This window comes from Narcine bancroftii, chromosome 1 (assembly GCF_036971445.1).
Source record: "Narcine bancroftii isolate sNarBan1 chromosome 1, sNarBan1.hap1, whole genome shotgun sequence".
Classification (NCBI taxonomy): Eukaryota; Metazoa; Chordata; class Chondrichthyes; order Torpediniformes; family Narcinidae; genus Narcine; species Narcine bancroftii.
Genome location: NC_091469.1, coordinates 487,164,527 through 487,179,399, shown reverse-complemented (window position 1 = coordinate 487,179,399; position 14,873 = coordinate 487,164,527). Strand labels below are relative to the sequence as shown.

General features: G+C 45.2%; 1 protein-coding gene across 1 annotated transcript in view; it reads right to left on the bottom strand.

Annotated features, from left to right (window-relative positions):
- Positions 1-1,218: 1,218 nt before the first annotated feature.
- c1h8orf82 (chromosome 1 C8orf82 homolog) overlaps positions 1,219-14,873 on the bottom strand; it is a 30,346-nt gene continuing 16,691 nt past the window's right edge. Inside the window, exon 3 of the mRNA XM_069914973.1 lies at positions 1,219-5,983. Within this exon, the coding sequence (XP_069771074.1) occupies positions 5,535-5,983 (449 nt within the window). The 3' untranslated portion in view covers positions 1,219-5,534. The remainder of the gene's footprint in view (positions 5,984-14,873) is intronic.

Below are 14,873 nucleotides of genomic sequence, written 5' to 3'. Positions count from 1 at the left end.
CTACATGTGTTATGGCCCTGCAAGGGGTTAGGGGCATTCAAAAGACAGGCACATGGATGCAAGAAAAATAGAGGGTTATGAGTCACTTCATCAGCGACAGGAATCTCCCATGGCCAACCACTTCATTTCCACACCCCACTCCCATGTCTGTCCACAGCTTCATGGACTATCCCACCAAGACAACCCGTAAACTGGAGGAGCAACACTTGATTTTCTGCCTGGGCCCTCTCCAACTGGACCCCATTAACATCGACCTTCGATTTCTGCTAGTCTGCTCTCCGTTCTCCCTCCCCTTTGTCTTCTTTCCTCCAGCTTTCCACCCCTTCCCTCTCCATCCATAGAGGGAGTCTGCTCTCCCTCTCCCTCCCTTCTCCACCAATTACCTCCTGCCTTTCAGACTGTGCCTCTCTCCACCACCCTCCCTCCCCATTTTGTTCAGATGCCTGGCTACATTTTGTTCATACCTTGCTGAAAGCCTCAAGCCCAAAAGCTTAGCTATGTACTTTTATCTTTGCTATATAAAGTTCACTGTTTGACAGCCTTGCGTTTTTACTTCAACCACAGTGTCTGCTGATGTTCATGTTTTACTTCGCTTGTTGAGTAGGTTTGTATCGGTTAGAACATTGTGGGCTGACAGGCCTATATTGTGTTCAATGTTTTATGTTGGAAGCTGTATACTCGTGCATAGGTCTGCATCCATGTCGGTCAGGCCTTTATGTAGCAAAGATAAGAACACGTAACCAACATTTTGGCCTGAGCCTTTCTCAAAGTATGAGAAAAAAGCAGGCATGTGTCTGAATGTAATGGTGAGGGCGGGGGGAAGGGGAGGGAAGGAGGTGAGGGGCAGGGGGAGCACAGGCCCGTTGGCAAGAAGTCATAGGTGAGAAGGCACAAGAGAAAATGCATTTGCATTCATCAGTGCCCGTCTGTGCATCTTCCTCCGAGATCAGATGCTCTGCTGCACAGTTTGATCCGATGCTTGCTGACTGAAACTGAGTTCAACAGTGAAAATTGAGATATAGTGGCCACAGAATTCACTGTGATGCCTTTCTTACTCCGGAGCAGCAGATGATAGTCTGAATCTGCCAGTGGGTTATCACCACAGTTCCCACCCCCCCGCCCCACTGCTTGTGATCACATTAGTTCCATCTGTAACTACTCCTATTATCAAAATTATTATTCATATTATCACAAATAAAATTACATCTGCAGGAAGAATAACAGCAGGCAATGATATAACTTTAATTTCACTGAGTATCGTTTCACAAATTTAGTCTTACAATGGATCTAAACATTGTGATTAAGACACCAGCAGTATTTTACTAATTATACCTCGAGTTATTTCTTTAATTCTGTCATTTTTCTCACACTTCTACTGACAGGTAAATATTTGCGTATTGTAAAAGCGGTTACCCTAGCGTCAGAGGGTGTGGGGTAAATTAAATATTAATAATTTGCATTTAAAGAACACCTATAATATTCTCCTGGCATTAAATGATTTGTCACATTTAAGGTGAGGAAGGGGTGGGGTGGAATTTAACAGGAACCTGAGGAGTAAGTTTACACAGAGGGTGATGGGTGGTTGAGGCAAGTGCAGCTTGGGTTGCTCATGGTTTGGACTGGACTCTGTGTGGCAGCAGGGGCTGCGGGAATGCTGGAATCCACAGACACTTGGTGACTCTCTTTCGCTTCTCTTTCTCCAACTGCAAGGGGTGCCAGGCAATTTCTGCTGAGAGCGAATCTATCTACCTTACGGCAGAAGAAAGACAATTTAGTGTGGCAGGTAACATGTGTTTTATTGCATGACGATAAAACAACTGAAATCTATTGCAATGTTCAAGAAATATTTGGATGGATGCATGGATAGGCTGGGTTTAGAGGGATATGGGCCAAACGCAAGTAGGTGGGAGCAGTGCAAGAGAGCCATTTTGGTTGCCTTGGACAGTCTGTTTCCACACCCTGTGACTCCATACCAGCCATTCCCAACCCTTTTTTTTGCTATGGCCCCTTAGAATTCTCCTTAAAGTTTATGGAACACTTTCCCTGTGAAGTAGTCAGGTTACCTTGGTTTCTTCTCTACTTCTCTCCTAACGACGACAAAGAATATTTTATGATTTCAGTCCTTCCCCCCCCCAGCCCCCCCGTTGCCTGAAATGTGCTGCGGTCCCCATGAGGGTGAAGGCCCCCCATTGAGAATGGATGCTCTATACCAAGAAGATTCACAGCAGAGAGTTTGAATTATAAGGATGGTTAAAATGGGACTTTTTCCCTGGACAAAGGAGGCTGAGGAGGTTTGTAAACCTTAGAAAGGTTTATAAGATCTGTTACCTCTCCAACTCTTCACCTCCCCCCTCTTAATCCCAACCCTCCTTACCCCATCACTTATTTTTCTAATGCCCTCTCACCCTCATCCACTGTGGCCCTGTGCTCCTCCCCCGATCAAGGGCGCAGCCTAAAATGTTGGTGACGTACCCTTATCTTTGCTGCATAAAGAATCCTGCACGACCTGCCGAGTTTCTCCGGCATTTTTGTGTAAATGTCAGTCAGAGCGTCTGCACATTTTTGTGTTTAGCTTGACCTCAGGTGTACATGCTTGGCATGGACAAGAGCCTGTTCTCTGCTGTTAAACTCTGACACACAGAGTTCAACTGCAGAGGACCTTATTTATGGAAGATGTCCTTTAATGCACACACGACAAGATGTTTTCTGCTCAGTTGCACAATTCTGGCCCATTAAGTTGCTGGCGGCCTCCTGGCAAGCCTGTCAAAAGCTGACAGGTGGAATGTCCCTTGACAAGAGTCGAGCCTTTATACCAGTAAAAAGTCGCCATCGAAAATAATGCAGAGTTTGGGATGTGTTGCATGAAGGAAGGTATCACATTGGTAACAAAAACAGAAATGCTGGAAACACTCCTCAGGCCAAGCAACTTTCATTGGAGTGAGGAATTGTTATAGTTTCAGGTCTATGCCCCTTTGCCAGAAGTTGTGAGAGTTAAAATTTTGGTCAAAAACTTATCAACAGCAAGAGGCGGTGGGGGGGGGGGGGGGGGGGAAGAAACCAGTGATGGTGAACAAGATTTGATTAAGTGTCTTGAACCAGAAACATTCATATGTATTGGAGAAAATACATAACCGACATTTCGGGCTTGAGCCCTTCAAGGGACACTGCTTAACCTGCTGAGTTTCTCCAGCATCGTGTTTTTATTTCAACTATGGTGTCTGCATTTTTGTGATTCTGGGCGCAGACTGGGAGATTGTCCGCTGCAATTTCTTGGATCTCCCAGTGGTCACCCATTTCAATTCCTCATCCCATTCCCTTGCTGGCATGTCTGTCCATGGTTTCATGAACTGCTGGACTAAGACCACCTGCAAATTAGAGGAACATCTTTGTCTCATTTGTCTGGGCAACCTCCAACCAGATGGCATTAACATCAACTTCTCTAGCTTTTATTAAACCCCTTTTCCTGCCCTCCACCTCTTCATCCATCACCTTTCCCCAGCTGTCTCTCTCCCTTTTCCCCTGTCTCCTTTCACAGAGCCAAAATCAATTCTTTCCTCTTATCATATCCAATTTACACCTTTTGTTGGTCTCGACTTCTCCCCCTGCCAGCAACCATCTTTATTCTGAGCTTCCCTTCCTTCGTTTCTTCGGGCTCAGGCCCGAAACATCGATAATACCTGCTATGGGTGCTGCAAGACTGGCTGAGTTCCTCCAGCATTTACCGTGTGATTTTACTACCATCACAGCATTTTCAGACTTTCGGGTTTTACTCTATTCTAAATGGGGGCCCTACATCCCTCCCAGGGGTCACTGCACATTGAAGTAAAAGCCTTGTTTTCTTTTCACCCCATGTAACATAAATTTTAATTTTTTTTTATGTAGTCGGTAGGAGAGAAGTAAGGAAGAAACTAAAACGTGACTGCTGCACTGCCTACTTTTGGAAGGGGCTGGGTGGGAAATAGCAGGAAAGAAAATCAGACAGGCTGAGGGGTGACCTTACTGAGGTGTAGAAAATTATGCTGGGTGTTAGGTGAATAATCACAGCCTTTACCCTAGAGCAGGGCAGTCCCAAACTGGTGGGCATAGGTTGTAGGGGAAGATAGAAAGATTTAAAAGAGAACCAAGGGCAACTTCTTTCACACACAAGGTGGCAGGTATATGGAACAAACTGCCAGAAGAAGTGATAGCGGCGGGACGATTAGAGATATTTGGATTGGAAAGGGTGTAGTGGGGTATAGGTTGCACGCACGCAAGATAGTCTACAGACACTGTGGTTGAAGTAAAAACACAATACAGGACAAACTCAGCAGGTCAAAAAGAGTACTTTATATAGCAAAGATACATAACCCTTCAACAGGGTAGACAGATTAGGAGAATGGGCAAAGCAGTTGGAAAGTGTATGGTCATGCACTTTGGTAGAAGGGAATAAAAGGGCAGAATATTATTTGGATAAGGAGAAAATTGAAAATTCCATCTCTGATGGAATTCCTTGTTAAGGAAGTCCTTGTTAAGGATGCCCTAAAGGTTGACCTCCAGGTTGAGTCAGTAGTGAATGTAATGTTGGCATTCATATCTGGAGGAACGGGATATCAGAGCAGGGATGTGATGTTGAGGCTTTATAAGCCACTAGTTAGGCCTCACTTGGAGAACAGGGTTCAGTTTTGGGCTTATTTAAGAAAGGATGTGTTGGTGTTGGAGAAGATTCACAAGAATGATTCTTGGAATGAAGGAATTAGCACATGAGAAACATTTGACAGCTCTTGGACTGTAATTCTTGGGGTTCAGAAGAATGAGGGGGGAATCTCGAAGAAGCATTTTGAATGTTGAAAGGCTTGGACAGAGTAGATGTGGCAAAATTGTTTCCCATGGTAGGGGAGTCAAGGACAAAAGGGCACAACTTCAAGATTAAAAGCTGCACATTTAAAACAGAGATGAGGAAGTATTTCTTCAGCCAGAGAGTGGAGAAACTCTAATTTGCCACCACGGGCGGCTGTGGCAGCTAGGTCCACATTGGGGGTTATTTAAGGCAGAGATTGATATGTATCTGAATAGTCAGGGTGTCAAGAGTTAAAGGGAGAAGGCAGTAAAGCTGAGTGGTAAAATGGATAAGCTCATGGAATGGAGGTATGGATTTGACAGGCTGAATGGCCTACTTCTGTTCCTATACAGGTATACCCCCTTTACAAATACTCACTTAATGCAAATTCACTTTTATGAAGAAACCGGTTTTCGCTATCAGAAAGAAATTTGAATGGGATTTCACTTTTATGAAAAAAGCCTTCAATAGTAGTGAATGGGTCTTTGTTTTACGCCATTTCGGCTTATAAAAGGTTTTATCGGAACACTACTTTCGTAAAGGGGGGGGGGGGGGTATACCTGTATCTTATGAACGAAATAGGACAAACTCAGGTTGGTGAAATGGCAGGCATAGATGTGTTGGGTTAAAGGGCCTATTTCTGTGCTGTACGATTGTAAAAATTGGCAATATTATGATCAGCTGATTGTAACCTCCCAGGGAAGGGACCAGGGTGATTCTAAATGGGCTCTTTGTTCTGAATTAAGGCTGCAAGTTCATTGGTCAAGCTGTGTCTCTGTCCCTTCCAGCAGAAGTGTGAAGGCGGCCCACTCTCGGGACTGCTACCAGTGTATTCAAAGTGGCTGCTGAGCTCAAAAGCCAGGGAGGATTTGAGCAGTCCCACACCGCCGGTCCTCTCTGGGGCCGGGTGATACACCCTTCCGTTCACCGGCATGAACAAACTCTCAGGTTCAAACCTCACAGCCAACTTCTCGCCCCCTCCACCAAAGGACAGGAGCTCCCCCTCCGGACTCTCAGTTCCGATCAGATGGGTGAAGACAATGGGCAGGTCTTCGCAACGAACAAAGTTCCGCTCCCTACCACAGGGAGAGAGGTAGGGGAATTCTTGGTAACGCCCCGTAACATTCCTCCTTAGTTGCTTGAATAAGAAAACCAGGAACATTTTATCTGTCAATCAATAAAAAGATAAGTTTAAGTGAATGGGACTCGAGCCTTTCATCAAGAAATAAGTTGGCAATAGAGTAGAGTGAAACGTGAACATGCAGATGCTGTGAATGTACTAAAGACACATCGAAATGCTGGAGGAACTCATCCATAGGAGGTAAAGACACATAACTAATGTTTTGGGCCTGAGCCCTTCTTCAGTTGTGAGCAAGGACAAGAAGGTGTCAGAATAAAGGGTGAAGTCTGGCAGGAAGAGAGCAGACCAACAAAAGGAGTTAATTGGATATGATAAGGTGAGAATTGATTTTGGCTCTGTGAAAGGAGATGGAGGGAAACGGGGGAGAGCGCGGCCGAGGGGAAACGGGGGGAGAGCGCGGCCGAGGGGAAACGGGGGAGAGCGCGGCCGAGGGGAAACGGGGGAGAGCGCGGCCGAGGGGAAACGGGGGGAGAGCGCGGCCGAGGGGAAACGGGGGAGAGCGCGGCCGAGGGGAAACGGGGGAGAGCGCGGCCGAGGGGAAACGGGGGAGAGCGCGGCCGAGGGGAAACGGGGGAGAGCGCGGCCGAGGGGAAACGGGGGAGAGCGCGGCCGAGGGGAAACGGGGGAGAGCGCGGCCGAGGGGAAACGGGGGAGAGCGCGGCCGAGGGGAAACGGGGGAGAGCGCGGCCGAGGGGAAACGGGGGAGAGCGCGGCCGAGGGGAAACGGGGGAGAGCGCGGCCGAGGGGAAACGGGGGGAGAGCGCGGCCGAGGGGAAACGGGGGAGAGCGCGGCCGAGGGGAAACGGGGAGAGCGCGGCCGAGGGGAAACGGGGGAGAGCGCGGCCGAGGGGAAACGGGGGGAGAGCGCGGCCGAGGGGAAACGGGGGAGAGCGCGGCTGAGGGGAAACGGGGGAGAGCGCGGCCGAGGGGAAACGGGGGAGAGCGCGGCCGAGGGGAAACGGGGGAGAGCGCGGCCGAGGGGAAACGGGGGAGAGCGCGGCCGAGGGGAAACGGGGAGAGCGCGGCCGAGGGGAAACGGGGGAGAGCGCGGCCGAGGGGAAACGGGGAGAGCGCGGCCGAGGGGAAACGGGGAGAGCGCGGCCGAGGGGAAACGGGGGAGAGCGCGGCCGAGGGGAAACGGGGGAGAGCGCGGCCGAGGGGAAACGGGGGAGAGCGCGGCCGAGGGGAAACGGGGGAGAGCGCGGCCGAGGGGAAACGGGGGAGAGCGCGGCCGAGGGGAAACGGGGGAGAGCGCGGCCGAGGGGAAACGGGGGAGAGCGCGGCCGAGGGGAAACGGGGGGGAGAGCGCGGCCGAGGGGAAACGGGGGGAGAGCGCGGCCGAGGGGAAACGGGGGGAGAGCGCGGCCGAGGGGAAACGGGGAGAGTGCACGGCTGAGGGGAAACAGGTGAAAGTGCTGTTATGAGTCCAAAGGACCCCAAAACCCTGCAGCAATAGATATTCACCAAGACAAATGGTTACTTAAACAAAAATTGCTTTTATCTTTAAACATGAAAACAGGATCAAACTTTAACTTATCAATATTGACTTAACTTAACCTAACTTAACCCCCTTCTAGTTCTAAATGCACGTGTATGTAATGTGTGTGTAAATTCAGAAAAGTTCTTTGGTTCACAGTCCAATCTCAGTTCTCAATCCTCCAAGTTCACTGATTGCAGGCAATTCTTATACTGTGCACAGAAGTTAACATTTATAAATTTCACCAGGCTTTGGTGCTCGAAAGGTAAATGGTTACTGCTCAGGATGGATCCTGTTGTTTTTTAGAGAGAGATTTGTTGTACCTGGACACAAACTGATCCCTTTTAATCAGTCATGTCAGTATCTTGCCAAAGAAGCTTGGCCCGTCAAGGTTTTCCAGATGATAACCTCTTTCTTTCAGGTCACCACAGAGTTCCTTTTTGTTTCTCTTATTTCACGTGAAACATTAGATAGCCAGCCATCTCCTCTTGCATGAACCACAAGGGCTTGGACCAGGCTGTCTTCCAAAAGCTTGCCAGCTTGTCCTGTTTCAGTTCCAGCAACCTCTGCTGGCTGACACTGTCAGAGTCTCTGCTCTCTCTCTCTCTCTCTCTCTCACACACTCCGAGGCTGAGAGAAAGCCTGTTTGACTCTCTCTGCTTACAAAACCACATGACCCTCTTACAACAGCAACTCTCCTGCTAACAATAGTGGAGCTAGCATTCTCTTTCATCTGTTGCTTTTGGGTCATCAAGAATCCATTAGTGAAGTCATTTGAGCATTCTTCAAAGCTCTTGCAAAAAGGTGTGAGAAGCCACTATGTCTCCAGTATTTCAAATAAGATCTGTTTTAAAGTGTTTGCATGTGACCTACCCTAACAAACTTTTCCCAATTTATCTCCCAAAAACATTTCTATATACTCTGTCACAATATGGATAGAGATTATTCATTATATTCTTTTCAACAAAGGACAAATTGACGAATTGACATGTTTTTATTGGCAGCTCAAGTTCAATCTGGAGTACAACAAGTGGAATATTGGCACACACTATCTCGGACCATTCCCCTTTCTTATTGTCACTAGTTTCTAAGGAAGAAAAACATTAATGGATATAGATTGTGACAGAGTATATAGGAGATAAATTGGGAAAGGTTTGTTAGAGCAGGTCACACACAAACACTTTAAAACACAGAATTTTTGCAGGAGCTTTTGCAAGACACTCAGTCTCATGATGGATGTTCATTTGAAAAAAGGCAACAAATGTAACAACAGGCAGTAGCAGCTTTGTCTGGAAAACAGAACTTACTGTCTGGAAGGTCATGTGATCTTTGCAGGCAGAGAGCAAAAAAAAGAGGCTTTGCTCACAGAGAGGGGGGAATGAGAGAGAGAGACACACACACACAGACATTGGTTCCAAAGGGACAAGCTGGCAAGCTTTGGAAGATGGCCTGGTCAAAGGAGAGGACCGTTGTTTCCCTTGGAATAGGAGAAACAAAAATGAACTCTGTGGTGGATGTCCTGAAACAAGAAAAACCAACAGCAGCCCTTCTGATAGTAACCATTTACCTGTTAAGCACCAAAGCCTGGTGAACTTTATTAATGTTAACTTCTGTGCACAGTCCAAGAATTGCCTGCAACCAGTGAGAACTTTGCTGAACTTACACACACATTATACACACGTGTGCTTAGATTAGAAGGGGGTTAAGTAAGTCAATAGAGACAAGTTAAAGTTTGATTCTATTTTCATGTTCAAAGATAATTAAAATCAACTTTTGTTTAAGTGACCCTTTGTTGTGGTCCATATCTATTGCTGCTGGGTTTTGGGGTCCTCTGGACTTGTAACAAGATAGAGATTAAATAAGGAATTGTTGAACAGAATTTTGATGTGTATCTGGACACCACCTCATGAACCAGTTGTGACATTTACTGACCACAACCCTCTGGTGTTTTTGAATAAAATGAAGAATAAAAACAGAAGATTGTTAAACTGGAGTTTAATATTACAGGAATATAATCTGCAAATTAATCATATCAGCGGAACAAATAACGTAATAGTAGATTGTTTGTCAAGATGTAAAAGAAGCAAAATAAAAAATTTAAAAAAAAAGATGTTAAAGAAGCTCATTCCACACGGCCACCACTCTCTGAGTGAAGAAGTTCCCCCTCATGTTACCTCTAATCTTTTGCCTCTTAACTCATGACCTCTTGTTTCAATCTCTCCTACCCTCATGTCAACTCTATCTATCCCCCTCATAATCTTAAATACCTCTATCAAAACCCCCCTCAACCTTCTACGCTCCATGAAATAGACCTAATCTGCTCAATATTTCTTTGTAATCTAGATTCTGAAACCCAGGTAACAGTCTTGTAAATCTTCTCTGCTCTCTCTCTACCTTGTTGATATCCTTCTTATAACTCGGTGACCAGAACTGCACACAGTATTCCAGATTTGGCCTCATCAATGCCTTGAACAGCCTCAACATCACCTCCCAACTCCTGTATTCTATGCTTTGATTTAAGGCCAGCATACTAAAAGCCTTCTTCACTACTCTATCCTCATGAGATTCTACTTTCAGGGAATGATGAACCATTATTCCTGGATCTTTCTGCTCCACTACATTCCTCAATGCCCTCCCATTTACTACGTATGTCCTGTTTTGATTATTCCTTCCAAAATGAAGTACTTCACACTTCTCAACATTAAACCCCATCTGCCATCTTTCAGCCCACTCGTCTAAGCCGTACAAATCCCTCTGCAATCTTTGAAAACCTTTATTATCCACAATTCCACCTATTTTAGTAACATCCACATAATTACTAATCCAATTTACCCCCCCCCCCCCCCATCATCCAGATCACTAATGTAAATGACAAAAGGCAAGGGACCCTGAGGCACTCCACTGGTTACTGGCCTTCAGCCTGACAAACAGTTATCCACTACGACTCTCTGGCATCTCCCTTCCAGCCACTGTTGAATCCATTTGACTAGCTCAAAGTTAATACCTTGTGCCTGAAACTTCCGAGCTAACTTTCCATGAGGAACCTTATCAAAGGCTTTACTGAAGTTCATATAGACAACATTCACTGCTTTCCCCTCATCAACATTCCTAGCCACCTCTTCAAAAAATTCAACAAGATTGGTCAAGCATGACCTTCCACGCACAAACCCATGTTGAGTGTTCCTGATCAGACCCTGTCTCTCCAGATACTTATATATACTCTCTCTAAGAATCCTTTCCATTAACTTACCTACCACAGATGTTAAACTTACAGGCCGATAATTGCTAGGCTTGCTCCACGAACCCTTTTTAAACAAAGGAACCACATGTGCAACACGCCAATCCTCCGGCACTATACCCGTCACTAATGACATTTGAAAAATCACTGCCAGAGCCTCCGCTATTTCCTCACTAACTTCTCTCAAGGTCCTGGGGAAAATCCTGTCAGGACCTGGAGACTTATCCACCTTTATATGTTTCAAAAGCTCCAGTACTTCCTCTTTCTTAAACACTAGAGTGTCCATAACTACCCTCTTTGCTTCCTTTACCCCGCACAATTCAATATCCTTCTCCTTAATAAATACCGAAGAAAATAACATGTTCAAAATCTCCCCCATCTCATTTGGCTCCACACACATTTGTCGGCTCTGATTATCTAAGGGACCAATTTAATCCCTCACTCTCCTTTTCCTATTAACATATTCATAGAAACCTTTTGGATTTTATTTTCACCCTGCTTGCTAAAGCCACCTCGTACCTTCTTTTAGCTTTTCCAATTTCTTTCTTAAGATTCTTTTTACATTCAATGTATTCTCCACGCATCTCCTTTATTCCTTGTTTCTTATATTTATTGATCTCCCTCTTTTTTCGAACCAAATTTCCAATATCCCTTGAAAACCGTGGCTCTCTCAAACTTTTGACTCTGCCTTTTATCCTGACAGGACAAAGAGTTTGGATCTTCAAAATCTCACCTTTAAAAGACCTCCATTTCTCTACTACATCCTTCCCATAAAACAAATTGTCCCAATCCACTCCTCGTAAATCCTTTCTAACCTCCTCAAATCTAGGTTGCCCCACTCAAAAACCTCATTCTTAGGTCCTGACCTATCCTTTTCCATATGACATTGAAGCTAATGGCACTATAATCACTGGTCCCAAAGTGCTCCCCAACACATACCTCAGTCACCTGCCCCAAAAGTAGATCCAACACTGCCCCTTCTCCAGTCAGTACCTCTACGTATTGCTGTATAAAACTATCCTGCACGCATTTTACAAATTCCAATCCGTCCAGTCCTTTCACAGAATGGGTTTCCAAATCTCTATTTGGAAAATTAAAATCCCCCACTGTCACAACCCTGTGCTTATTACAAATATCTGCTATCTCCCTACAAATTTGTTCCTCTAGTTCTATGATGTACCCTATAAGTGTGACTTACCCCTTTCCCATTCCTCAGTTCCACCCATACAGCCTCCCTGGTCGAGCCTGTAATCTATCTTGCCTAAGCAATGCTGTAATATTTTCCCCGACAAGCAATGCTACACCACCCCCTTTTTCCCCTCCAATTCTATCACACCTAAAGCAACGAAATCAGGAATATTTAGCTGCCAATCACATCCCTCCTGCAACCATGTTTCACTAATCGCTACCATGTCATACTGCTAAGTGTCGATCCACACCCTCAGCTCAACCACCTTCCTTACAACGCTCCTAGCATTAAAGTATATGCATTTCAGAGATTTCCCACTACTTACTCTCTTTGCCCCAATCTTTACAAACAACTCTATTATGTTCTTTTTCTATCATCTCCCCTCCATTTTCATACAGAGCATCTTTTTTCTCTATCACCTGCCTATCCACCCCCAAACTTGTATGTATGAGGGGAGAGAGAAGGGAGGGACTGTTTTTTTTTGTTGTGTTTGAAAAAGTTTAATATATTGTGTATTTAAAATGTTACTATGTATATTTGTTTGGGGAAAAATGTCAAAATCAAGCCCACAGGTGCAAGTGGATCTGGGTGTACTTGTTCACCAGTCACTGAAGGCTAGCATGCAGGTTCAGAAAGCTGTGAAGAAGGCAAATGGCATGTTGGCTTTCATAAAGAGGGGATTGGAGTATAGGAACAGAGACGCCCTTCTGCAGTTGTACAGGGCCCTGGTGAGACCCCACCTGGAGTATTGCGTCCAGTTCTGGTCTCCAAACTTGAGGAAGGACATACTAGCTATAGAGGGTGTGCAGCGCAGATTTACAAGGTTAGTTCCAGGGATGGCAGGGTTGTCATATGCAGCAAGGCTAGAAAAACTGGACTTGTATCCATTGGAGTTTAGAAGGATGAGGGGGGACATGATTGAGGTATACAAAATCATCAGGGGGATAGACAAGGTGAAGTCGGATTACTTGTTCCCAATGATGGGGGAGACGAGGACTAGAGGGCATAGTTTAAGAATACAGGGTAGGCCCTTTAGGACGGAGATGAGAAAACATTTTTTTACCCAGAGAAGTGTGAATCTGTGGAATGCTCTGCCACAGAGGGTGGTAGAGGCGGATTCGCTGACTATGTTCAAAAGAGAGTTAGATAAGACTCTAGTGGGCAAAGGAGTTAAGGGTTATGGGGATAAGGCTGGAAAGGGGTACTGATAGTAGTGATCAGCCATGATCTGTAAAATGGCGGTGCTAGCTCAACGGGCCGAAGGGCCTACTCCAGCTCCTATTGTCTATTGTCACATTCTCCACTTCAACTGGCAGCTCGTTTCACACTCTCACCACTCTGTGCATGAAGAGATTCCCGTTTTTTTCGTGGATCATCTCTTTTATCAGTCTTGTGCTTTTGATGTTTTAATTACAATACAGTAGAGGCATGATTTCCATCTGGAGTGATTTACTGACTTGTGGGCAGAACTGACTGAAAGATATCTGTAAAAATGAAATCCATTTATTACCTGGGAAAGGCCTGATTAAATTTACTTGAGGTCATTTAAATCTTTGTGTTGCTTTTAATGCGCCACAAAACATAAGCATACAGTCCAAAGTAACACCGATTTCAAAAACTTTCCCTCTCTTGTAAACAAGGGACTGTTTACCAACCACTTGCTAACCTGGCAGTTCAGACACAGGTCAGGAGTTCAATCCCTGAGTTTTACTCTCACTTGGGAGACATGAGAACAAAATCCAGGCCTTCTATCTCTCAAGGATAAATGAAGGAATTTGTGCTTGAAGTCAGGGGAAGTGAGAGAGGAACTAAGTATACTTTATACACCAAGGGGGAGGACATGGAGGAGAGCAATAGGGAGCATAGAGTAGAGAATGGGATCGAGTTGGGGCATTTTGAACTCAAAAAGATGCTGATGCTGGATCTTTTAAAGAGTATTATAGGGAATAAGTCCCCAGGGCCCGAGAGAAGACACCTCAGGTTATGAAGGGGCAAATGAAGAGAGAGATTGCTGGGAGCTGACATTGCTTGGGAGACATCAGAGATCTTTTTTTAAAGAAAGCTGTGGGTGCCTGGAATGCTTTGCTTGAGGAAGTGGAGGAGGCTGGGGCATTAGGGGCATTTAAGAGACGTAGCCAGGCACATGGATGAAAAAAAAAGGTTATGAGGTAGGGAGGGTTTAGTTTTTTGGGGGGGCACACAACAATGTGGGCTGAAGGGCACGTACTGTGCTATAACATTCTATTTTTTGACAGGGATCTTTGTGGTCTCACAAGCAACAGGCAAAGTCTCATGGGACTGGAGGGCAGATTAAGTTGTACCTTTGTTGTAGAAGGAAAATGGGACAATGCAGGAACCTCATATCAGTTACATGAAACTATTGGAAAGGATACAGAATAGAATTTGTAGACATTGGTCAGATTAGGAACAGAAAACATGGGTCTGTGTGGCAGGTCCTGTCTTACATGTTTGATAGGAGTTGTTTTTTTTAAGAGGTTATAAAGGTGGCAGACGAGGGTAAAGCCGTGTATGTTGTCTACGTGGACTTTAGTAAGGCATTTGTCAAGGTCCCTCGTGGTGGGTTGGTCTGGAAGGATGCATGTAATCCACATTGAACTGATGGTCTGGATTTGGAATTGGATAGCCCAGAGAAGGTAGAAGGCAGTGATGGTAGGGTGTTATTCAGGCTGGAAGCCCATGATCGGTGATGTTCTGCAAGGATCGGTGTTGGACTAAATATTTATTAAAAATTTTCAACAACACCTGCATGTTTTCTCTTCTTTCAACATATGTAATGTTAAACTTTTTCTTATTAAAATAAATGTTTAATAATAGTTTGGGTTAAACTCTTTCCAGAACAAATGAGAAATAAAATATTCAATAAATAATATTTCTCTCTAGCCTATAAGCTCCTTTTAAATGTATTTTTTTTCACAAGCCAACAAGTCAAAAAACAACTTGCTTCAATGAAAATCCAATCTTTCAACTATGAACAGTCCAAAGTGAACCAAA